This window comes from Oncorhynchus tshawytscha, linkage group LG11, assembly GCF_018296145.1.
Source record: "Oncorhynchus tshawytscha isolate Ot180627B linkage group LG11, Otsh_v2.0, whole genome shotgun sequence".
Taxonomy (NCBI): Eukaryota; Metazoa; Chordata; class Actinopteri; order Salmoniformes; family Salmonidae; genus Oncorhynchus; species Oncorhynchus tshawytscha.
In genome coordinates this window covers 44245604-44269849 of record NC_056439.1, presented here as the reverse complement: position 1 = coordinate 44269849, position 24246 = coordinate 44245604, and the positions used below count along the sequence as shown (strand labels likewise).

General features: G+C 41.5%; 2 protein-coding genes across 2 annotated transcripts; both read right to left on the bottom strand.

Moving 5' to 3' along the window:
• Positions 1-2042: 2042 nt before the first annotated feature.
• Positions 2043-11002, bottom strand: orc3 (origin recognition complex, subunit 3). Its single transcript, XM_024437713.2, has 20 exons — positions 10845-11002; positions 10581-10635; positions 10357-10454; positions 9943-10087; positions 9593-9697; positions 9317-9477; positions 9023-9162; positions 8515-8674; positions 8141-8254; positions 7805-7938; positions 7623-7686; positions 7401-7517; positions 7207-7286; positions 6916-7049; positions 6738-6823; positions 6491-6588; positions 6203-6344; positions 5843-5959; positions 3611-3690; positions 2043-2188 (listed from the first exon to the last, which is right to left on the bottom strand). The coding sequence occupies exons 1-20, from the start codon at positions 10863-10865 to the stop codon at positions 2083-2085; spliced, it is 2157 nt and encodes a 718-aa protein (XP_024293481.1). The 5' UTR covers positions 10866-11002; the 3' UTR covers positions 2043-2082.
• A 694-nt stretch (positions 11003-11696) lies between these two features.
• Positions 11697-24044, bottom strand: LOC112262041 (zinc finger protein 292-like). Its single transcript, XM_024437712.2, has 8 exons — positions 23745-24044; positions 20492-20646; positions 20097-20175; positions 19702-19837; positions 19368-19570; positions 18844-18980; positions 18354-18495; positions 11697-18253 (listed from the first exon to the last, which is right to left on the bottom strand). The coding sequence occupies exons 1-8, from the start codon at positions 23892-23894 to the stop codon at positions 12149-12151; spliced, it is 7107 nt and encodes a 2368-aa protein (XP_024293480.1). The 5' UTR covers positions 23895-24044; the 3' UTR covers positions 11697-12148.
• Positions 24045-24246: the final 202 nt, after the last annotated feature.

Genomic DNA, 24246 nt, shown 5'->3' with positions numbered 1-24246 from the left:
TTCCGCCTGACTGACGTGCCCATAATAAACTGCCTGTTACTCAGGATATGCATATAATTGGTAGCATTGGATAGAAAACAAGTTGAAGTTTCTAAAACTGTTAAAATAATGTCTGAGACTATAACAGAATTGATATGGCAGGCGAAGATCTGAAGAAGAACCAAACGGAATTATAAAAAAACAAATTGAGGTCCCAGGCTCTTATAATGGAAACCTATTGTTACTATGTAAATCCGTCTAGATGTCAACAGTCTTTATTCAAGGTTTCAGGCTTGTTTTTTGAAAAACAAGCAAGAATTTGGAGTTTTGGTGAGAAGGGCTGGTCATGGCTCACATCAACAGCATCCTCCCGGACACCCTAGACCCACTCCAAATCACATACCGCCCCAACAGGTCCACAGATGACGCAATCTCAATCGCACTCCACACCGCCCATTCTCACCTGGACAAAAGGAACACCTATGTGAGAATGCTGTTCATCGACAACAGCTCAGCGTTCAACACCATAGTGCCCACGAAGCTCAGGACTCTGGGACTAAACACTTCCCTCTGCAACTGGATCCTGGACTTCCTGACAGGCCGCCCCCAGGAGATAAGAGTAGGCAACAACATGTCTGCCACGCTGATCCTTAACACTGGGGCCCCTCGGGGGGGTGTACTTAGTCCCCTCCTGTATTCCTTGTTCACCCACGACTCCAACACCATCATTAAGTTTGCTGACAACACAACAGTGGTAGGCCTGTTCACCGACAATGATGAGACAGCCTATAGTGAGAAGGTCAGAGAACTGGCAGTGTGGTGCCAGGACAACAACCTCTCCCTCAATGTGAGCAAGACAAAGGAGCTGATGTTGGACTACAGGGAAAAGCGGGCAGAACAGGCCCCCATTAACATCGACGGGGCTGCAGTGGAGCGGGTCGAGAGTTAAGTTCCTTGGTGTCCACATCAACAAACTATCATGGTCCAAACGTACCAAGACAGTCGTGAAGAGGGTACGACAAAACCTTTTCCCCCTCAGGAGACTGAAAAGATTTGGCATGGGCCCCCAGATCCTCAAAAGGTTCTACTGCTATGCCATCCTGATCGGTTGCATCACCGCCTGATATGGCAACTGCTCGGCATCTGACCGCAAGGCGCTACAGAAGGTAGTGCGAACTGCCCAGTACATTACTGGGGCGAAGCTTCCTGCCATCCAGGACCTATATAATAGGTAGTGTCAGAGGAAAGCCCATAAAATTGTCAGAGATTCCAGTCACCCAAGTTATACTGTTTTCTCTGCTACCGCACGGCAAGCAGTACCGGAGCGCCAAGTCTAGGACCAAAAGGCTCCTCTACCCCCAAGCCATAAGACTGCTGAACAATTCATTTAAAAAATCACCACCGGACAATTTACATTAACCCCCCCCTCTTGTACACTGCTGCTACTCGCTGTTTGTTACCTATGCACAATCACTTCGCCCCCACCTACATGTACAGATTACCTCAACTAGCCTGTACCCCTGACTCTGTACCGGTGCCCCCTGTATGTTGTTATTCTTGTTACTTTTTATTTTTTTATTTTAGCCTACTTGGTAAATATTTTCTTCTTGAACTGCACTGTTGGTTATGGTCTTGTAAGCATTTTACAGTAGTCTACACTGGTATTCAGCACATGTGGCAAATAAAGTTTAATTTAATGTTTAAAAGCTAATGAGTAATCAAGTAGATAAAATACCTACGATATCAAGATGTCAACTCAGTCATTTCTGGCATTGCATCACAACTTGGCTCCCTGCCAGCACTATGGAGTTACCAAGTCCCAGTTAACACTTCATCTTTGATTCAGCCCTGAAGTGGTTGAATGATCACCTCGCAGCAGTCGTCACCCATGAGGACCCATCTGTTCCCACAGCATCTTTACAAATGAATGTACCCCTGGCTACTTGATAAGACTGGTGGTGTTTCATATAATATTGTATACACTTCTTTCAGAGTGTTTGTTACTGGAGTTAACCACGTGCATTTTCCACACCTTTTAAGAGCACAATGAGCAAATCATGGTACTCAATTGAAATCACATTTTATTCAAAAACAGACGGTGAATCAGCAGCCTCCCCAGGTCAGTCGTGACACATGGTCCGTCTTCTGCTTGGTGGATTTGATGAATCCCAGGAACTCCAGCTCAGATACCGCCTGGATAAAACGAGCACTTGTAGGAGTTGAGGAACAACTGTGAAAAAGCTTGGTTTAATAATTTATCAAAACATGCATACACATATTTCTATTCCTTTCGAGCACAGAGGGGCTGTCAACAGTTTAATACAATTTGTGAAAACATGTTACTATTGATGTTCCCAGACATATTTCACTTGGTTTCCAAAACAAATCATTGGGTAGCTGCAGGAACAGGGTTGGAGAGCCCATGGCATACAGAATATCACCTGTCGCACAGCAAGAGGCTGGCTGCTGCTCAAACAGTGGTTAATGCATGGAGTGAAATAAGGGTTCTTATAGGCCCAGACATTTCTACATGCAACTTGCCACTAAAAAGGATCCCAGGTGCTACTATATTCATTTCTCAGCTGCTACTAAAATAATCTGCCCCTTTTTTCAATTTTCACCTAAAATGACGTACCCAAATCTAACTGCCTGTAGCTCAGGCCCTGAAGCAAGGATATGCATATTCTTGATACCATTTGAAATGAGAGTTTGTGGAAATGTGAAAGGAATGTAAGAAACTAACACAGATCTGGTAAAAGATAATACCAAGAAAGAAAAAAAAATAAGTGTTTTTGTATCCTTGAAATGCAAGAGAAAAAGGCAGTAATGTAATATTCCAGCCCATGTGCAATTTAGATTCTGGCCACTAGATGACAGCAGTGTATGAGCAAAAATGTAGACTGATCCAATGAACCATTGCATTTCTGTTAAGAATTTTATTAATAACTTTTCAAATTCAGAACTGTGTACTCAATAGATTGGCATTATTTCACTGTAATAGCTACTGTAAATTGGACAGTGCAGTTAGATTAAGAAGAATTTAAGCTCTCTGCCAATATAAGATGTCTATGTCCTGGGAAATGTTCTTGTTACTTACAACCTCATGCTAATCACATTAGCTCAACTGTCCTGTGAATTAAGCACATTGCTCCACTGTAAAACCGTAGTAGCATACCTGGCATGATTGAAAAAGGAACCGGGAAGGCACAGCCTCCATTCACTATTCAAGTGCATATGGACAACATGTGTTTTTCCCCCTGCCACTGTTCCTGCCCATTTGATAATGGGACATTCTAAATAAATTAATGTCTTTACTAATATAAGATTAAATTGAGAATAGTCTGATGTGTTAAATTGCACTGTAAAAAACATTAACATCTTCCTAATATTAAGTTGCATACCAGTTAAATTGAATGTGCTTATGATAGGATACTTGTCTATTCAGAGTATTTTACATTAGCCATTTAGCAGATGCTCTTATCCAATTAGGGTTAATTGCCTTGCTCAAGGGAAAAATCCCCCCCCAAAAAATCTGCCGCCCCCATGCAGTACTTGTTTATTAAACATCTTCCCAAATATTCAAAAGTAGTCACCATGAAGCATTTTAAGACATCCAACAATTAAAGGATACTGTTTGAGTTCATCCACTTTGCCAAAGTCCACCGAGTCAGGATCCTTACCCTCTGCAGCAGAGACCACAGTAGCATAAGCCTGCAGATACATGAAAATGAACACACTCGTTTCTCATTCAATATACCAGCATCAAGGCATGTGTTTCTACAGAGGTATAAACCCAAAGAGACACAGTTGAAGTCAGAAGTTTACATACACTTAGGTTTGAGTCATTAACTTGTTTTTCCAATCGCTCCACAAATTTCTTGTAAACAAACTATAGTTTTGGCAAGTCGGTTAGGACATCTACTTTGTGCATGACACAAGTACATTTTCCAACAACTGTTTACAGACAGATTATTTCACTGTATCACAATTCCAGTGGGTCAGAAATGTACATACACTAAGTTGACTGTGCCTTTAAACAGCTTGGAAAATTCCAGAAAATGTCATGGCTTTAGAAGCTTCTGATAGGCTAATTGACATAATTTGAGTCAATTGGAGGTGTACCTGTGGATGTATTTCAAGGCTTACATTCAAACTCAGTGCCTCTTTGCTTGGCATCATGTGAAAATCAAAAGAAATAAGCCAAGAACTCAGAAAGAAATTGTAGACCTTCACAAGTCTGGTTCATCCTTGTGAGCAATTTCCAAACACCTGAAGGTACCACGTTCATCTGTACAAACAATAGTACGCAAGAATAAACACCAAGGGACCACGCAGCCATCATACCGCTCAGGAAGGAGACACGTTCTGTCTCCTAGACATGAACGTACTTGTGCGAAAAGTGCAAATCAATCCCAGAACCGCACCAAAGGACCTTGTGAAGATGCTGGAGGAAACAGGTACAAAAGTATCTATATCCACAGTAAAACAAGTCCTATATCGATATAACCTGAAAGGCCACTCAGGAAGGAAGAAGCCACAGCTCCAAAACCTCCATTAAAAAGCCAGACTATGGTTTGCAACTGCACATGGGGACAAAGATTGTACTTTTTTGCGAAATGTCCTGTGGTCTGATTAAACAAAAAAAGAATTGTTTGGCCATAATGACCATTGTTCTATTTGAAGTAAAAAGGAAGAGCCTTGCAAGCCGAAGAACACCATCCCAACCATGACGCACAGGGGTGGCAGCATCATGTTTTGCTGCAGGAGGGACTAGTGCACTTCACAAAATAGATGGCATCATGAGGTAGGAAAATGTGGATATATTGAAGCAACATCTCAAGACATCAGTCAAGAAGTTAAAGCTTGGTCGCAAATGGGTCTTCCAAATGGACAACGACCCCAAGCATACTTCCAAAGTTGTGGCAAAATGGCTTAAGAACAACAAAGTCAAGGTATTGGAGTGGCCATCACAAAGCCCTGATCTCAATCCTATAGAACATTTGTGGGCAGAACTGAAAAAGCGTGTGCGAGCTAGGAGGCCAACAAACCTGACAGTTACACCAGGAGGAATGGGCCAATATTCACCCAACTTATTGTGGGAAGCTTGTGGAAGGCTACCCAAAACATTTGACCCAAGTTTAAACTATTTAAAAAGGCAATGCTACCAAATACTAATTGAGTGTACATAAACTGATCCACTGGGAATGATGAAAGAAAAGTTGAAATAAATCAGGGCATGGACTCTACAAGGTGTCTAAAGCATTCCACGGGGATGCTGGCCCATGTTGACTCTACAAGGTGTCGAAAGCATTCCACGGGGATGCTGGCCCATGTTGACTCTACAAGGTGTCGAAAGCATTCCACAGGGATGCTGGCCCATGTTGACTCTACAAGGTGTCGAAAGCATTCCACAGGGATGCTGGCCCATGTTGACTCTACAAGGTGTCGAAAGCATTCCACAGGGATGCTGGCCCATGTTGACTCCAGTGCTTCCCACAGTTGTGTCAAGTTGACTGGATGTCCTTTGGGTGGTGGACCATTCTTGATACACACAAGAAACTGTTGAGCATGAAATACCCAGCAGGCACACCGTACCCCGTTCAAAGACAAATCTTTTGTCTTGCCCATTTACCCTCAATGGCACACATGCACAATCCATGTCACAAGGCTTAAAAAATATGATTTAACCTGTCTTTTCCCCTTCATCTACACTGATTGAAGAGGATTTAATAAGTGACATCAATACAGGATCATAGCTTTCACCTGGTCAGTCTCATGGAAGGGGCAGGTGTGTTTGTAATGTTTTGTACACGCAGTGAATATGATACCAATAGTATTTCACTTAATTATTTATTAAACCTACCTCCAGCCAGTCATACAGGTTGATGAGTCTCCCACACTCCAGATGCAGCTTGTACACAATGCAGATGTCAGGAGCAGCATTGGAGACTGTCCCGTCCTCGGCCCGCAGATCTTCATTCTGAAGCACAGATTAGCATCAGTATGAGCTACTGTTTAACACTATAAACTTTGGCTGAGTTGTCTAAAGACAGGGAATGCGGTCAGTCTCTTTCGTCAGCACTGATCTGAAACAATTGTGAACAGGTAGAAGGCCAATAATGGCAGCCCACCCATCAAATGTTCCAGATTGGTGCAGATTAGGATACGAAGAACAGCGTTCACTAGACACTTTTGAGACAGCCTCTCAGTGGTAGCAATTTACTTTCAGGTAGTGGTAGGGGTTGCTGAGCGCGGTCTGGATGGAGGTGCGTGGCGTGGCGTTGAGGTGGCGTCTCAGGACAGCAGAGGAGCTGTAGTAGCATACCTCGTACAGTGGTTGGGATTCGGGTGGGGCCAGGTGGGACCTGAAAACACACAAAGGTGAGCAGCACCATCAAATACTGTGCCATCCATTTACACCGAGCTCATCTAAAAGAACGAACGTAATCTATCCAGCCACTGTTGAGTTAGTCAATTGATTGGGTTGTATCATTAATGTATACTACTTCACCTCACAAGGCTGTCAATGAACTCCAGGGCTTGGTCTCGGAGTATCTCGAACTGACTCATTTTCTTGGTTCTTCGAGATTTCTTCATCTCCAGTAGAGTCTAAACAGAGAGGACAGTAAATGCTGATGCCCTTCATATCACAAGCACTACATACAATATTTTTTTTAGAGGCGTAGATCCATTATACATCAGAAGTGTATGAAACCGTTTGAGCAAAATAACTATCCGTTATAGCAGAAAGTTGTTACCTTTTGCAGTTGGAACAAGTCTGTTTTCTTCTGGAGGCCTTCCCCTGGAGAAGTGAGGTCCTCCCCTGCTGCATTCTCAACAAGATCTGATTGGGCAGAAGCAAGAGAAGCACATTTCAATGGGTCAGAAAAGCATTTGGTGAAATGGTAAACTGTTACAGCCATCATCACTACTTACCGCCTGGCTGGTCAAATTTGGAGAGTAAATTGTCCAGTTGAAGCAGTGCAGCCCTCATTTTCTTTGTCTTGCCAGATTTCAGGATCTCAGCACACTTTTGCAGGGCTGAGGTGAGCTCGTCTTTAGCCATCATCCTGGAGTGAAAAGTTGAGTGTTGACAAAAGGAGTCAAACAAACTTACTCTTTTACCTGCTAAGTTATGACAGCTTGAATATAACTGTTTTGCTAAGCAATGTTTATCCTTTATATCAATGATTTTGTAATTAATAAATGTATAATCTCCTTTATCACCTCAGAAGCTGCATGGCACACGCATACTCATCATTCTCCCACACATTCTTCTCCAGACAGGATATGTGCAGCTCTCTTATCTAAAAATAGAGGCATATGTGGAACAGGTGAGACAGTCCGTGCCATGCTCTACAATTCCATTCCTAATGTATGTATTATTTCAATGGCAACCTTGACAAACAAAATGTTCCAACCTGTTTTCCCAGAGGGTATTTGGGCAGAGAAGCCGTCAGAATGTGGAGACACCTCAGAGTGGTGTAGTAGTTCTTGTGGTATTTGCAAAGATCTTTCAGTAGTTTCTGACACACTTCCTAAAATAATGGGAAGGACACGCAATCACTCAAGACCATTTTTGGTAAGCTCATAATTCATGTCAATATACTGTTCAGAACCTCTCGACAGCACTCAATATTTACCTTCACATGGTCAACACTAGTCAACAGCTCCACTTGCTCCTGGGGACCCTGTTCCTCTACGTACCTGGGTGAAAGGGGAGGTAAACACCGAACATCAACAAGCTTTTAAACAGACAAATCACACAACATTCTGATAACGTTCTCCACCATCCTATGGGTAGAAGAGTGTGAGTGACAGTCACCTCATGAAGGAGGGCAGCTGTTGGAGCCGCTCTACATCCCTGTGGCTGAGCTCAGTGGCGTGGACCAGGGCCGCCTCCTTCTTACAGCACAGCACGCTCAGAGGCTGGCTGTGGAAGTGCTCCAGCAGAGCCAACTGAGGGGGGGCCATCAAGATCAACACACAAATTCACAGGAATACACAGTCCAACATAATACATCCAGCAAGCGTATCTCAAAGTTAGTCTTTGAAAGCAGGTACAGAGCACAACCAACATTGTGGGTTAAACATCAGTTAAAGGATAATGCCCTTTCAACACATTTGACAGTCACCCCAACAATCAGAGGGCAGTCCTCACCTGCAGGCCTTTGATGAAGTTGCGTACAGAGAAGTCATGGTAGAGGAAGATGCTGACCAGCACTTGCAGCACCTTGCCATTGGGCTTGAAGGGAAACTGGGAAGTTAGGATCACCTGGAGAAAGAGGGGGAAAACAATACTCAAACTAAAGTCTGAATCCTAACTTGAAATAAACATGAGTAACTCAAAACATATCATCATCAATGGGGATCTTGAGTGAAAATGTCCATTGACATTTGCAAACTGCAACTTGAGAACCCTGTTGGGTTTTAGGAAAAGGGCACAGGCAAGCTCACTATGTGTCCAATACAACTACATTCACAAAGTGAATGGATGGATCCATGATGGCTACAGACTTGTTTTTAAGTACCTACCTTGTCTATGACAGAAGCCAGGTGCTGGGTGCAGGACAGTGACTGGAAGAGCTCGATGCCCAGCAGAGAGGACACAGAGTGGGGCAGCATGTGTTGAATGGTGCTGGGAGACGTGGCAATGCCAAAAACGAACATCAGCGGAAGCTGTTCAACGTACCGACTGTTGAAGAGAACGGGGAGATTATGCAGCATGGAATGGATAAACACTTCATGTGAGGTGCCATCACACAGCTACGGGTGTACTTTCAGATTATCTATATATAATCAATATTATTATTATTTTATTTTTTAAATTTAACTAGGCAAGTCAGTTAAGAACAAATTCTTGTTTACAATGACAGCCTACCAAGGGGAACAGTGGATCAACTGCCTTTTTCAGGGTCAGAAAGACAGATTTTGACCTTGTCAGCTTGGGGATTCAATCCAGCAACCTTTCAGTTACTGGCCCAACGCTCGAACTACTAAGCTACCTGCCGCCCCTAATAGAGATGGAGGTTAGAACTCTTACCTGCAGATGAGGATGAAATCTTGCAGCACTTTAGGGTTGAAAGCCTCTAGGTCTTTGAAGATCACTACAATAGGAGGATGCTGTTGCATGTCTTTGCCAACAGAAGTACGCTTTTTTCTTGCGGTGCTGGAGGCAGCTTTCTGAGAGGAGCAAATTATTTACACAGGATGCATGATTTGTAATGACAAAAGCTCGTAACTTTGATGCAGAAATTGTAAGGTCAACATCTATACATTTGACAGTTGTACATAAAAGCATCATAATAGTCCTTACTTCTTTGCAGTAGCTACATACCTTTGTCACAGTCTTGTACCAGTTACAGAGTGTGATGAGGGAGCAGTGCACCCTCTTCTGGTTTACATTGGTACTGCACTGCTCAGGCTCTTCCTCATTATCCACAGACACACTAGTACCCATCAGTCTCTCTAGAACCCTCTGCAGCATGTGATTCAGGGCTGAGGACAGAACAAATTAAAATATTATTATTTGAGTTAGGTATCCACGTGTCATAATACAAAAAGGCTAATAGCAATAGGGACATTTCTCGAGTACCACACACACAGGACTGACCTGCACACTCTGTGGCTTGTACAGAGACCACAAAGGGAGTCACCGACTGCTGCAACTGGTCAGAGAGGCACTGGAAGGTCATATCATGATCTGGTACATTCACTCCTACACGGGTAGAGTTACTTAGTTAAGGCCTTCATTGTAAATAAGAGTTTGTTCTTAACTGACTTGCCTCGTTAAGAGAAAGTTACAAATATGCCTTACATACTTTCTTTCCTCCAGCCAAAACGCTCTATACTAGTGCAATCTCTGTCTGTACTGTGGCATTTATCAAAATACACTCCTTTAGGCCTATATCATGGGCTCAGGTCATACCAAAATATTTCTGCATTGTCTTTTGAGCCACATACCAAGCACTAGGGCTGCTGTCGGAATCTCGTGGGCTCTCATACGCGACACCCAGTCATCCGTGCCACGCTGAAAAGTGGAGACACTCTTTCTGATAAACGCCAAGAGGCTGTCTAAGATTTTCCTGTTCAGCTCATCCTGCAGAAGCTGTAGAAAGCAAACAATGTAAATTGTCATGTCTGACAAAAGCTCGTAACTTTGATCTGGGGTGTATTCGGTGAAGTGAAATGTTCACAACGTTAGAGAGAAATGTTGCAAGTAAATCTAGCACAATCACCTATTCTGCATGACAGACAGAATTATATTACACCGATATGGTGGTCTGTCTGAACATTCCGTAGCATCCTGGCATGAGCACAATGATGGCAATGCCCAAAGTTGGGAGAATGATGAACAAGGTGCAGATGGACACTCACCTCGGTGTCTGCATTCATTTTCTCCCATAATGTCTGACAGTTTCTGAAACGTAGTTTGCTGTTCTCCGTGTCCTCACAGCCACGAGTGAAATAATCCTCTGGAGAACACACGATACTGATAGTCAATGCTACCCGATACTTTATTTTTTGAAACTGAATATTCAAAGTATAGATATGATTAAATATGACCAGCGACCCAGCTAGTTATCTATTTAATCACTCACCCACTGTTGGAGTCTTCCTTCTCTTTTTGGCACTGGGCTTGAACACAAAGCAACCCTAAACGGGGAATATACAGGTTATGATGACGCAATCACTGGAACAATTAAATGAACATGCCAGCAAATACTTAAATGATGTTATTTGCTATTAGGGATCCTTGGATCGCCCCTCCAATTGACTTCCATCGTGGTAAAATTACAAATGCAGCACTCACTCCAAATACGCTAAGGAAATCGCATTTCAACAATTTACAGTCGTTAGCCTACCTTTGACACCGATGAAGTCATTTCCAGCAGAACTGTGACAATCCCATATATACTTTCTTCATTAAAATCAATTTCTTCTTTTACCAAACGATTGACAGAAACAAACAAAAACTTTGTTAGCCGGATGTAACCATTCCACACTTCCTCTATTTTCCCGCCGTTGTGACGTCTATGAATTTGTGTATAGACCGTGAGTTCATTCAATTATAATTGTATTCTTGGCTGAGTGTTTCAAGATTCATGTGAACGGACATTGGTAAAACAAGCCAACAAACAAGGGTGAACTGTCTAAGAGTTATTTTGTTTTAAAAACCAAACAAATGAACTGCGTAAATTGTGAGCAACATATCCCAATCGGCCGGCAGATGACGCTGTTATTCATTTTACATCGTTTGCCATTGATGACAAGACGTAAAATGAATAATAACGCCATCTGCCGGCCGGTTGGGATATGTTGCTTGCAATTTTCCAACAGTGAGTTGCAATATATTGCGGAACTTTAACAGGTTGCAAGGAGACCAATAGGGGGAGAGGATCGCCCAATTTGGCCCACAACTTATAACAATAACACGCTGAAAACCATGTAGAGGCTGCTAGTTTATGAGACAAGAGGGGATAGTAAAATAAAAAAATTACACCAAAATGCGTCAGGGTTCAAACTAATACAGGTGTGACTGAATAAATACATCCATGACAAATTAAACGTCAGCTCTTATGGATTCAGTAAGGGTTATGACTGTCTTGAACTTGATGCTTCTTAAAACCAGCTGCTACACTTGACACCAAATAGGCTCTCCACAGAGTTCCTTTATAATAATGACTGAATGTAAATAAATAACTTGCAAAACAAAGTTCTGTACATCAACTTTTATAAAAGCAAACAGTTACATTTTATTGAACACTTTGTGGAAGACATGTAAATATTACAGATAGTGTTTAAAAATAAAATAAATACAAACAAAAAATAAAATCCCATAGGGATATATAAAAACTTTTGTTTTTCCTTAAAATTATCAATTTAGCAAAAAACAATTTTAGTACTAGAAGCCTAATAAATACAAACATGTTCTAAAGTCTATGTTCCCTACAGATTACCTGGTTCTTATATGAGTAACATACATTATCCAAACTTAAAATCAACAATAACATGTCATAAGTAGAAAATACTCCATCTTCAATTGTCTAATGGTCAAAACTGTTTACCATTGGATATCTGATACAATATTAACAGATCTGTTTGCAGCATGTTACTTTTCTAATCCTGAGTTAGTCGAAAATAAAAGCATCAGGCTGTGAGCAATCCATCAACTATAAAGCCACTTTTGTATTATAACCATGGGTCGCATATCTTGAAGTTGCTTTAGCAAAAGATCAGCACCGTCGGAAAAGGTTTTGTCCATTACAATCTTCACATTGTTCACGGATTGAAGATTTTGAGGATTTCTGAAGTCTACAAGGTTTTGACAGGCTCCAATAACTTCATCAGGTGTTGCGGACATAATATTAGCGGTCTTCTGCTTAAGGGTACGCTGCCGTTTTAATGGCAACTCACTCCTTGAACTTCCACTAATTTTTCTTTTGGGAGTGTGGGTCGATGGTGAAGTATCCAGGAACTTTGGGAAACTGTCCAGTGCAACACCGCCCTTGCTTTCTTCCTCTTGAGAAGCAGTGGAGCCCTGGTCCGAAGCCTCTGTCAACTGGTGAACTTTATCTGCTGGCCGATTTCTCAGAGTCAACCTTCTGTCCGGACAAGCTAATGCTCTCCGCTCTGATTTTCGGGGGCAACCCCTCTTTTTGACATCTGAAGTAAAATACTGGGATTCAGAAATCTCATCAGTTGAAAGTTTAGCCTCTGCTTGAATATCACCATCCAACACTTCTTGCCTCTGACAGTTGGTCTCTGAAGTCTCAGGCTCATCCTCGTCAGGGTCTGTCTCCTCAGAGGAGTCTGTTGACATACTCTCGGATTTGTTTGCATCTTTGACTCTTGAGCGTGGGTACTTTTTACAGAACATAAACTGGCTTCTCTGATCCTCTATATATTTCTCGGTGAGGCCATGTGTGGTGTAATGTTTGAATAGATTCCGTTCAGTCCGTTCAACTGTGTCGCAGCCTTTTATCATGCATGGATATTGCAAAGATAATTTTTGGGTGCAGATGGCAGATGCCTCATCCATAGATTTCAGAGAGGGTTTTCCAAAGTTAGTCCAGTGGTCGAGCGATCCGTCATCTTTCTTAGTGTTTTTCTTGTTCAATTTGACTGCGTTTTCAATGTTTTCTTTGCCATTGTTGGGCTTGACACATGTTGTTCTCTGTTGCTGTGTTCTGGGAATATAAATTAAATCATGCTTTTTCATCTCATGACGAAGAAGGTTTGACTTTGTAGTGTAGACCCGGTCACAGCCATCATACCCACACTTAAAAGTCTGGTCCACACTGCCTCTCTCAGAGATGTTTATTTCCTTGTGAAAGTTTTTGATGTGGTCAATGTATTTCTCCACAGAGGTGAAGGAGAGTGTACATTCTGACCGGTCACACTGGAATGTCCCTATATTGAGGCTTGACATCATAGCAGTGGTTTTATCTCGAGTGAATTTATGAAGCAATAGGTAATGCTGCACCAAGGTTGTAATCCCTGGAAATATCCTTGAACAGTCTTTCACTTGACATCGGATTTCATTATTCTCAACTTCAGCAGCTTGTTCACCAGTGACAGCCTTTACAGTATCAAGGTCTCCTGAAGACAGGGGAAGGGATGACTGATGCATAGCCCTAGAGTGAAGGATCAGATTTTGCTGGATGGTAAAGGCTGCAGCGCATCCTTCATGAACACAACGGTAGGGCCTATATGGACTGAAAGAATTGTCAGCGTCACACAGTTGAAGCCCCAACCTTTTCTGAACCTTTTCTTTCCTTTGGACATTAACCTCATCTTTGGATATTGTGTTTTTTGAACAACTTGCTTTTTCTGGTGAGGGTTTCACAGCCTGGCTGGATGCCACCTCTGTTGCATGGCTAAAAGATCTAGCATCGGAACGTGCAGCTGGCCTCTCCGCAGTGTCACCTTGACCTAATTTTTGCTTCAACACTGGAGTGTGGTTAATTTGTGAGGCTGTCATTAATGTCTCATTCTTGGTATATCTGGTCTTTGATGGTGATTCTAATTCGTAAAATGACTTGTCCAAGTCATCCAAGGTATCTTGTGGTGATTGCACTCTCTCAACTGTTAATTGATGCATGGAATCCTCTTGAACTGCATCTCCAGCTGTAATGATCTCAGAGGATTGTGCATGACCGTCTTGATTTGTGCTTTGAATTGAACAGCCAGTGTCAATATCAAGTGGTTCTTGTTTGATGAAAGTTGACACAACTGAAGATCCAGTTCCATGACTACTCTCTACCTCTGTTTCAATATTGGGGTTGCTTGACCTTTTTTTGCGATTTCCGACCTTTAACTTGTTCATCTCTGCCTGCGTCAGGTGGTGGACTTTTTCATAGTGAATTCTTAGGCCTGTGGTTCTGGTAAATGTTTTTGGGCAAATGTAACAAGGATATGGAGAGAATTTGACTGGGGTTTTCTTGAGTTCCTCAATCATCTCAATGGTGTAATCATGAACTCTACCAAGGTGTCTGAATAATGCCTCTTTTGTCATGAACCCATATTCACAATAATCCATTTCACACTTGAACGGCTTGGGGCCATTGTCACGATTCTGGTCTTCCTTCTTGACAATCGTTTTTGTTGTCGTGTTTTGAACATTATCTTTTTGCATGACATTATAGCTTGAGATGGCATTGCTTTGGCTACCACTGTACTTTGAGGAACAAGTTTCCTGCAAACTTTTCTCATGTGCAGCTTCAACTAAATCCAACATTTGTAGGGCATTTTGAATTTCTATAACCTTGTCATCTTGACATGCCGCAAAGGAAGTTGCATTTGACCTTTTTTCAGCAAGACTGCCTTTTGACTCCCCATCCTGCTGACTGCCAGCATAATTCTTTGACTCTTTCAATTCTATCCACACTGTTTTATTTGGGCTGAGTTTGGATTGTCTACCGGCTGAAACTGAAGGAAAAGTGTTTGATGATTGAGAATCCAGTGGTTTTTGGGATTCCTTTTGTGACAAATTAGAAGGATTTGGCATGGAGGGATTACCAACACCTTCCTGTGGGAATTCACCATTTAGTATGTTGTATATTGATCCAGTTTCAGGAACGTTTGGGTCATTGAGAAAGTCGAGAAATGACATAGGCAAATCAGCCGCTAAGTCCATTTCAACTAATGGCTTGCACTGGGAGCGTTTTGAAAGATGACCTCCGAGAGACTTTGTGCTTGAGAATTCTCTAAAGCATCTTCGGCAGATGACTTTGCCATCCTTTATGATAGCAGGCCATTTGGTTCTCTTGCTGAGTCTGCAGCGTTTTACTTTCTGTGTCTCATGATCAGCAATCTTCTCATCTGCAGGGATAGCTTCAGATTCTGCATGAGTGTCCTCATTGTACGATACATCTTTTTGGATAGAAGCATGCGGACTAAGAAGCATTTCATCTACAGAGCTGCTCATCTGATTCTCATAATTGGGTGATGTAAGATGAGTTACGTCCTCCATGTTGGTCATCTCCACTGTGTTTCTTGGTGCTACTTGGCCATCATGGCTCACTGCATTGCTTGGAATGTCTATTGATGCCCTTGAATTAAGGACATATTCATTTGGGACATATGAAGCATGGGAACCTCCAGCTGACAAATTGTTACTTTCTTGGCCAGACATACTGGAATAGTTTTTTCCCATTAGGGAAACATCAACATTATCCCCAGAATTAGTTATCCCATAGTGTTGTCCTCCATTATCCAGCATAAGAGAGCTTGACACATATTCTGACATCTGATTCATCAGACTTGACTCTGATTTAATGGGTTGGATGGCACCATCATGCATATTTGCTGGTGTATGTTCTCTGCCCCTTTCTAACAGTTGATACGGTTCTGATTGCCAAGGAGTTATGCTCTTATTGGGGTATTCATTCAGATGGAAGACCTCTGCATAGCAATCGTTCAATGTAGATGTCCATGAGTCACCCATCTCGGACTGCATTAGACCAGTCTGGTTTGGGGGGGTTTCCCAAACGGGGCAAATTGCAGGTAAATTTGAACATGCCACCGGATATTCAAACTGCTGTAATCCACTATTGCTGCATAGTGGTGCTTGATGAAGTAATGTTTTGTTCTCTGGGTCCTGTGAAGTCTTGTTCACTGATGGAACCTTTCTCGAAGTTATTTTGACAACTTTCTTGTACTTCTTTGCCAGTTTCCAGTCTTCAAAAATGTCTGGATGGTTTTTCTTTACATGTCGGGAGAGACTTTTGGAGGTACTGTATTTGCGGTCACATGCTTCAAGTGGACAACTATACTCATCCTCATCTCTACCAGTTATTGCAGGAGTGTTTTGATATGGATGTAGAATAAATGGGGGTTCACTCTTAATTTCTCGTGGAGGAAAGGCCTGTGGCAACACTTTCTGAACAGCTTCAGTTGGTCTGTTATTCTGCTCCTCTTTTGGGCACCCTTTCAAAGGATTTGTTCCACAGTGATATTGGGGATCCACATGATTTGCTATCATTTCTTGGCGTGGGACGACAGGAGATAGTTTTGCATTCTCCAATCCCAGTTTAGTTTTGATCAGTGGAACATAACACTTCCGAAACTCCTTTCTGGGATTGACAACAGAACTGCTCAACATACTCTCAACTGAATGTTTTATTTTCATTGGGCATTTTGGGTTCTCAGGAACTGTTGACGAACCCGATTTAACCACTTCTTCCGTCACATAATCCTGTGCTGTCTTCTGATCTAGATTGACAGAGGCAGAGCAAGTTTCCTCTTGCCTAGCAGAGCACTGGGTGGAAGGTTCTATTTCAGGTATAGGATTGTTCTCACTTGCGACGGGCATTTCATTAGTGTCATGGTTCTGCTGATGCAAATTTAGCTGGGACTGTGAATAGAAAATATTCCCACAATTAGCTATTTTGCAAGTGAATGTAAGGTAATGTTGTGCCTCATGATCATACAACAGGTAGGCCTCGTTGAAAATCCTTCCACAATTAGGAAACATACACTGTGACTTAAAGTCAGTGTGTTGTTTTTTGTGCATGAGAAGTTCCGAATTGCAGTGAAAGCTGGCTGTGCAATTCAGCTGTATGCAATAGTATGGCTTAGCGCCACAGTGCATTTGCAAATGATCATTGAGATGTCTGGAATTCACAAACTGCCGACGGCAATACTGACACACAACTTTCTGTCGTTGTATCTCCAGAAAACGTGTTGCTTCCTCGTCATTTTTGTGGGCTTTTACATGCGTTACAAGACTCCGAAAAAACTTGAATACCTTCTGACAGTATGTAACAGGGCAGACACAATCCTCAGTAAATTCTGCTTCATATCTAGTTGGTACAGGCTTTTGAGGACTGACTTTGACCATTTCAGCACTGTTGCAATTTCCATCCAGAGAATGAGCATCATTTGGACTGACAATGGTCTCTGCCTCAAGCTTCACCACAGCTCCGTCTTTAAAATTATTACAATGACTACTGGTAGATTGCGTTGGCTTGGGCAATTTCCTTGTTGCTTTCATAGCAGCAAGTCGCTCTTTGCAAGACTGCTTCACGTGGGATGCTACATGTGGCTCAAGAATCTCCTTAGTGTCAAAGCTGTCAGCACAAATTGGACAGGTGTAGACTCCATCTTTAAAATGCTTCTGTGCATGGCGAACTATCCTGTGGCCAAGGAACTCTTTATCACATAGAACACAATACTGCATATAGGCTCGCCAATTCCTAAATCTTGCAGATACAAACCCTTTCTCCCTTAATTTCTTAGCTTCCCTATTTTTCTCTTTTTCATCTGCAATTTCATTCAATTCATTTGTAGTATTCAAAATAAAGTCCTCAAGGTCTTTGAATTCTGGACCTTTTTCTGCTGCATCATCCTCAAGTCCCTCATCTGCGTCATTGAGAGTGTCGATAGATGACACAATGGATCCCTCCTCACCCATCAATGCCAAACAATTGCGCTTCAAGGTTCTCCAGTCCCAGAACTCTGGATCAAAAGGCCACTGTGTCTTCAAGGCCAACAGTAACTCACAGCGTAGTGAGTTGGGTACTGGAAGATTCTCGTCCTCAAGCTTTTCATCAGGTTCATTATAGAGTGCTTCAACAGCATAATATGAGTCCACAGTTGGCTGAAAGAGGAACTCTGTTAGTTGGCATGCCCGTTTCACCTCAAAATCAGTGGGCAAAAGGCAGGAAATAGTTTTGCAGATGGTGGTCCTGCTGTCCGTGTTGTCACTGGATGCCATTTGTAGAGCTTGAATGCACATTTCAATGCACACCGGCAGTCCCACTTCTCCAACCTGAGAAAAAATAAAGCAAAAGTCAGTCATGAGAATATAAATCGTTACATGGTATATCCAAGCAGTAACCTATACAATTTTACACATTCAAGAATTTCACCTCCGATTGGATAACCTTGATGAGGAAGAGGATATGACAGACGCTCCTGGAAAGCAGAACCAACTTTCTGCATTGACCAAGAAATGCATCAGCTGAAGACTCTGACCGCATTAAAAGCTTGCTCCAGAATAGTGTGAGCTCCCTGTAAAAAGAAAAGTGTATCATCATTGGTCTGTCACACATGAAGGGCTTTACAAGAGATAAGTTTGTCGTCGACATACGACATCCATTAGGAGGTTGGCTCACTTATTTTTGTCTCCTTTACATACTAAATGTATTATTACTTTTCTAACTCTGTAATATGATCATAATGATCCATACTTAGTATTTATGTACCTTTCATATAATTTCAAGAAAAACATTTAGAGAAATGTATATTGTACCTGTTACACCCCACCCCACGGAAAAAAATAACTAAATAAATACAAATTACGTCACATTCACATTAAACAAAGCAAGTGGAAAATGGAAATTAGAGGGCAATACTCACCAGGCACAATACACATCTCCCTGGAGAAGCTGCCGCTCAAGGAATGCAGAGCACAAACAAAGGGCTCCTTTTTCATCCCCATCCGACTCCAGGTTACAAATCATCTCCAATCCATCCTTACAGTCTACCTGCATGATCTGACCCAGAGATAACATGTCATAATTATGGTATTCTACAGTCACCCACAGTTGATGATTTTCCATCAGGGTTATTTTCATTCATTATTATCCAACTGGAGTTTGTCATTTCATTCCTTCATCAAAACTCCATCAGTTTGGCTCAGTTGGTAGAGCATGGGGCTCGCAACACCAGGGCTACGGGTTCGATTCCCACTGGGGACCAGCACAAAAATGTATGCACTCACTACTGTAAGTCACTCTGGATAAGAGCATCTGCTAAATGACTCAAATGTTTATAAAAAATAATAATAATTAAATTTTAAAAAGACAAGCCCTTGTTCAACCTCCTTTTTTGAATGCACTAGTCTGTTAAACGACTTGATGTAAAAAATGCTATCCACTCACCTCTTGCATGAGTTGTTCTTGTGTTTTTGTCATACACAGGCAAACAAGGTACGTCTGCTTGAAATTCCCCTTTCCTTCATACTCTGGATACTCTGAGCACATCTTCGCTAAGACAGCTGCTTTCTCTGCTCGATTCTGTTTGATAAGGTGCTTTATTCGCATACTAAGGAGTGTGGGACCTTCCATTTGCAGGAACTCATGAACTGGGGAGTAGAAAAAGGGAACACGATTACAAATAACACTACTGAGCAGTCACCACAACATTTAAAAATCAGTCATCTCATGTGTTCAAAGTTCTTGCAACAAAAAACTACACAGGTAGGCTAAAACTAACCTCTGTCAATTTCAGGCATCTCATTAGACAGAATGCTGCTCAGAGTGGTGTTGGTCCACACGCCAGGCTCCTGTGCCATAGCTGATAGCATGTGAAGCTGTGTGTTCCCATGTTTTTGCAGAAGGCTGTGTGCCGACTGTAAAGGAGAGAATATAACTTAATACTTTAGAGCTATGCAAAACAAAAAAACTAAACTTTTCAAAACGTAGGCCTAGATGAACTAATTATGTCAAACAGGGTGATATGTGCATGTTTCAATGCATGTACATATCATATATTTTTTACTTTGATTGGGTCACCTAGTCATTTTCCAAAAGATAATTGGCATAATAGGCTCATTACAAACATTGCTGTTCTAAGAGCAAAAGAAAAATAGAGCAGCACTGGAGACTAACCTTGACACAGGACTGGAACTCCTCCCATAAGGCACCAGGGACACTCTCAGGCAATGAGAGCAGGAGCTCCACACAGCTCCTGCAAGTAAAACAGGGTCATTCAATGAGTTTGTTTTGGTTCATGCTAATGATGCTACAGTTGTGTGCAGATTACTAAAGTTAAAGAAGCACTACCCCCTTCTGCCGCAGCTCATATACGCAAAGCCTCATTTATTTATCTTGTCAAATTAGTGGGGCAATGTACAGTTGTATTGGTCACTAGTGCTAATAAAACTGGAATGTTCACTGTCATTTAATAACATAGGCCTACTACCATCTGAAAAACTGCACAGCTGGTTCCATGAAGCATTCATGCATGTAAATCAGATTTTGACGTTTTATCTTTGAGTACTCACAGTCCTAGGTTTTCAAGTACGAGTGGCACATTTTCACATTCGGAGGAGAGACAGGTGATGGCCTTTGCATAACTGAGTATGGCCACTGTGTACACCTCCAGTAAAGGCAGTGGCTCCTCCTCAGCCTTCCATCGACCTGCATGTTCGACAAGGATCTGCAAACAAAAGCATAGCAAGCTGATTAGTGCCTGCTATTAAATTAATGGATTTCTTCAACTAGCTAACTCCTTAACAATTACCATACAAAGTGTAATTGCACAATTGCATTAATTATTAGTCCTTCTAGGTAAATTACGCTACATTCCATTAAAATATAAAATTGAGAACAGCTAATAATACGATTCCTAGTGCAGTCTCCTGGTAGGAATATTTATGTCAATCACCAATGTAATGAAGACTGTTGGACTGCTAACAACCTCTTTATATCTGTGATTAAATTTTTTTTTAAAGTAAGATGAACCAACATAGCTAGACGACAATGGTGTAAAGTACGTAAGTAAAAAACACTTTAAAGTACTACTTAAGTTATTTTTGGGGGTATCTGTAGTTGACTATTTATATTGGACTACTTTTACTACATTCATTAAGAAAATATTGTACTTTTTACTCCATACATTTTGCTTGACACCCAAAAGTACTCGTAAAATTTTGAATGCTTAGCAGGACAGGAAAATGGTCCAATTTACGCACTTAGCAACAGAACATCCCTGGTCATCCCTAGTGCCTCTGATCTGGCGGACTCACTAAACACACATGCTTTGTTTGTAAATTATGTCTGAATGCTGGAGTGTGCCCCTGGCTATCCATAAATTTCAAAAAAAGAGAAAATGGTGCAGTCTGGTTTGGTTAATAGAAGGAATATGAAATGATTATAATTTTACAGTTGATACTTAAGTATATTTAAAACCAAATACTTTTACTCAAGTACAATTTTACTGGGTGACCTTTACTTGAGTCATTTTCTTTAAAAGGTTTCTTTACATTTACTCAAGTATGACAATTGGGTACTTTTTCCACCACTACTAGACGAGCAGTATACGGGATGCTGCTTTAAATTCTATAAGTCGGGCTGCTGTATCAAGGCTATAGTGAGGGCCAATTGGAAGCCATGCAGCAGCCTATAATAGGCTAAACCACACCGAGTAGTGAGTAGGCTAACCATGTAGGATGCAGGCCTAATATTCACAGTTGAGTGAGACAAGCTTGAATACTACAAGTACTGACAATCTTCTCCTTGTCCGTCATCCCTTCTCCCATTCAAGGGGAAGCCTAATCTCTGTGCAAATGAGTGTGGCTCTTCTATAGTTAGACTTTGAAAAGGTGGCGATATGTGAACGCTTCCATACAGTTGTTAGGTAGATAGTGTAAAGCATAGCACAGAGAATTTGACCAACCTTTGCGCAGAAAAAATACTTTCTAACTTCCTGACTTGGAAGACAACACGTCTGCTAAACGTCCATGTCTAGTTGCAGTGGGTTAATTTGAATTTAGAAGAGGCTCCGTTATTAAATTAAATTAATTTTTTGCTCCATGAAGTAATCCAACAATGTGTACGCCGCCATATTGTCTATTTAAAATCTTCTCATTGATCGAGAGAGACGAATGTAATCATGACATGAAGCACTTCGGGGTGGACACCCACCTGTCTCAATCAATGTGAGAAGATTTGAAATAGACACGATGGCGGCGTACACATTGCTGTTGGATTACTTCATGGAGCAAAAAAAAAATTGATTTAATTTAATAATTTTCTCAATTTAAAACAAAACCCCTGCAACTAAATATATAACTTTAGAATATGTATTGTCTTCCATGTCGGGAATTGAGAAAGTATCACCAAGGTTGGTCCAAAATTCTCTGTACTATGCTTTACATCAGGGTTTCACCAACTCGGTCCTGCACGTTTTAGTTTTCACCCTAGCACTATGCAACTGATTCAAATAATCAAAGCTTGACAATGAGTTGGTTATTTGAATCAGCTGTGTAGTGATGGGGTAAAAAAACATGCACCCAGGTGAGAACCCTGGACCGAGTTTGGGAAACCCTGCTTATTAACACTACCTATAAGCTGTATGGAAGCATTCACATATAACCACCCTTTCAAATTGTAGCTAGGCCATCAAAGTGTGGCTATTGCTAAATGTAGGCTAAATGTAACATGGTATTTCAATGCATTGCACAACACATGTAAAAAAAAACAACACAAAAACACTTGACAACACACAATCTTGAAGTGACTAAGTATTTTTTCTGCAACTGTCTAAATACCATTTCGTAGTAAGAAAACATATGGTACAAGGCTATCTTGTGTGTATATTGTTACTAATCTGTGTCAGATGATTAATCACCATTGCAGTTTTATCTCCAAATTTGACCTGATAGTTTGAGATTGTGCTTCATGCATCATCACTAACAATCATCCCCAGCTTCCAATTGGCTCATTCATCCCCCCGTAACTATTCCCCATGTCGTTGCTGTAAATAAGAACGAGTTCTCAGTCAATTTACCTGGTAAAATAAATCAATAAATTCATCACTTCGCACTGGAGGGGTTTCAAACAAGGCCCATCAGGTTTGTCATACAATACACAGAACCGAATAAACCTACCAACTGACGAGTTAATATTGTTTTTCTAACAATTAAAACCTTACACACGTAGTTAACCTATGAGTTGCATGAAAATAAATACTACCTAGGTATTTGGTAGGCCAGGCCTATACATTAGACTTTTACAGGCACACTCAATATTGATCCACTAACACAATGGACGAATGGAAAAACGTTAATTTGCCTTAATTTCTATTTTAAATATGCACATTTACATGGATGAAATTAGTTTCGTGTCGTGCAAACCTAAAACACCGGTGCAATTGAATGCAAATCCGCACAAAAACCAAGCTAGCTCTTCTCAGCATGAAGGAGTCTGATCAACTAGCTAACTAGCCAACATTCATCTAGCAGCTAGCTAACGTCAACTAGCAGGGGAAAAATGAGTGATGATAAGATATCATGCCAAAGTAATAGATTAAACTACATATCGGAAAAAACTAATGTATATATTTTACTAACTACAATAATCAAACGGTAAAACAGGGAGTAATGGTGTGTGTTTATATATCTGTTCTGATGTGGCTAGCGCGAGCTAGCTAGCTAGCTACATTGTTGTAGCTAACGTACACGCGCATCATCAGCCAGGAAGCTGGATGGAAGGCTGCAAACTAGCTAGGATGGGTAGTTGGAAAAACATGCGGACCTGGCAGAATTCCTGGCAGAAACGCAAAGAGGCGTCCGACGGCGATTCCGGGCTTTCTTTAAGTGTTGTAGTCAATTCCTGGAACCGTTCTCGGAGCCGCTCGATAGCTTTTCTTGTGGCATATTCCTTCTCTGTCTCTCCCTCCGCCATCTTCACAACACAATCACGACCGCGTACGCACAGATGTTACGCTGCCAGAATCGCACACGCACACGCAAAGGGGGGGAAGGGAGAGGCGAGGGTCTGCCTAAAAACACGCCACTTCGAAGTGACTTTTCGCCAACCCTAAGAGATGGATCGAAATTTACCGAATGGTTACCGTTAGGAAATGGGGGAGGGTCATGCTTTTTCCTTTTCAGTCAAGGGGAGGGTTTAGTATTATTATTTTTTAAATCTAGTCCAAGGGAGGGTCATGTAATTTGTAATTGATGAAATGTCGATTTTTCTCAGCGTTTACAATGAGTTGCTTTTAGGCTATCTATGGATGTGTGCCTGGTGCTGC

Excerpts from the sequence above, each read along its gene's own strand:
- orc3 (XM_024437713.2), bottom strand. The coding sequence starts at position 10,865 with ATGACTTCATCGGTGTCAAAG. Across the intron at positions 9,478-9,592 it reads ACAAGCCACAGAGTGTGCAG|CCCTGAATCACATGCTGCAG; the intron begins GTCAGTCCTGTG and ends TTCTGTCCTCAG. Across the intron at positions 6,345-6,490 it reads TTCATTGACAGCCTTGTGAG|GTCCCACCTGGCCCCACCCG; the intron begins GTGAAGTAGTAT and ends GTGTGTTTTCAG.
- LOC112262041 (XM_024437712.2), bottom strand. The coding sequence starts at position 23,894 with ATGGCGGAGGGAGAGACAGAGAAGGAATATGCCACAAGAAAAGCTATC. Across the intron at positions 19,571-19,701 it reads GATGCCTGAAATTGACAGAG|TTCATGAGTTCCTGCAAATG; the intron begins GTTAGTTTTAGC and ends TCTACTCCCCAG. Across the intron at positions 18,254-18,353 it reads TCAAGGTTATCCAATCGGAG|GTTGGAGAAGTGGGACTGCC; the intron begins GTGAAATTCTTG and ends ATTTTTTCTCAG.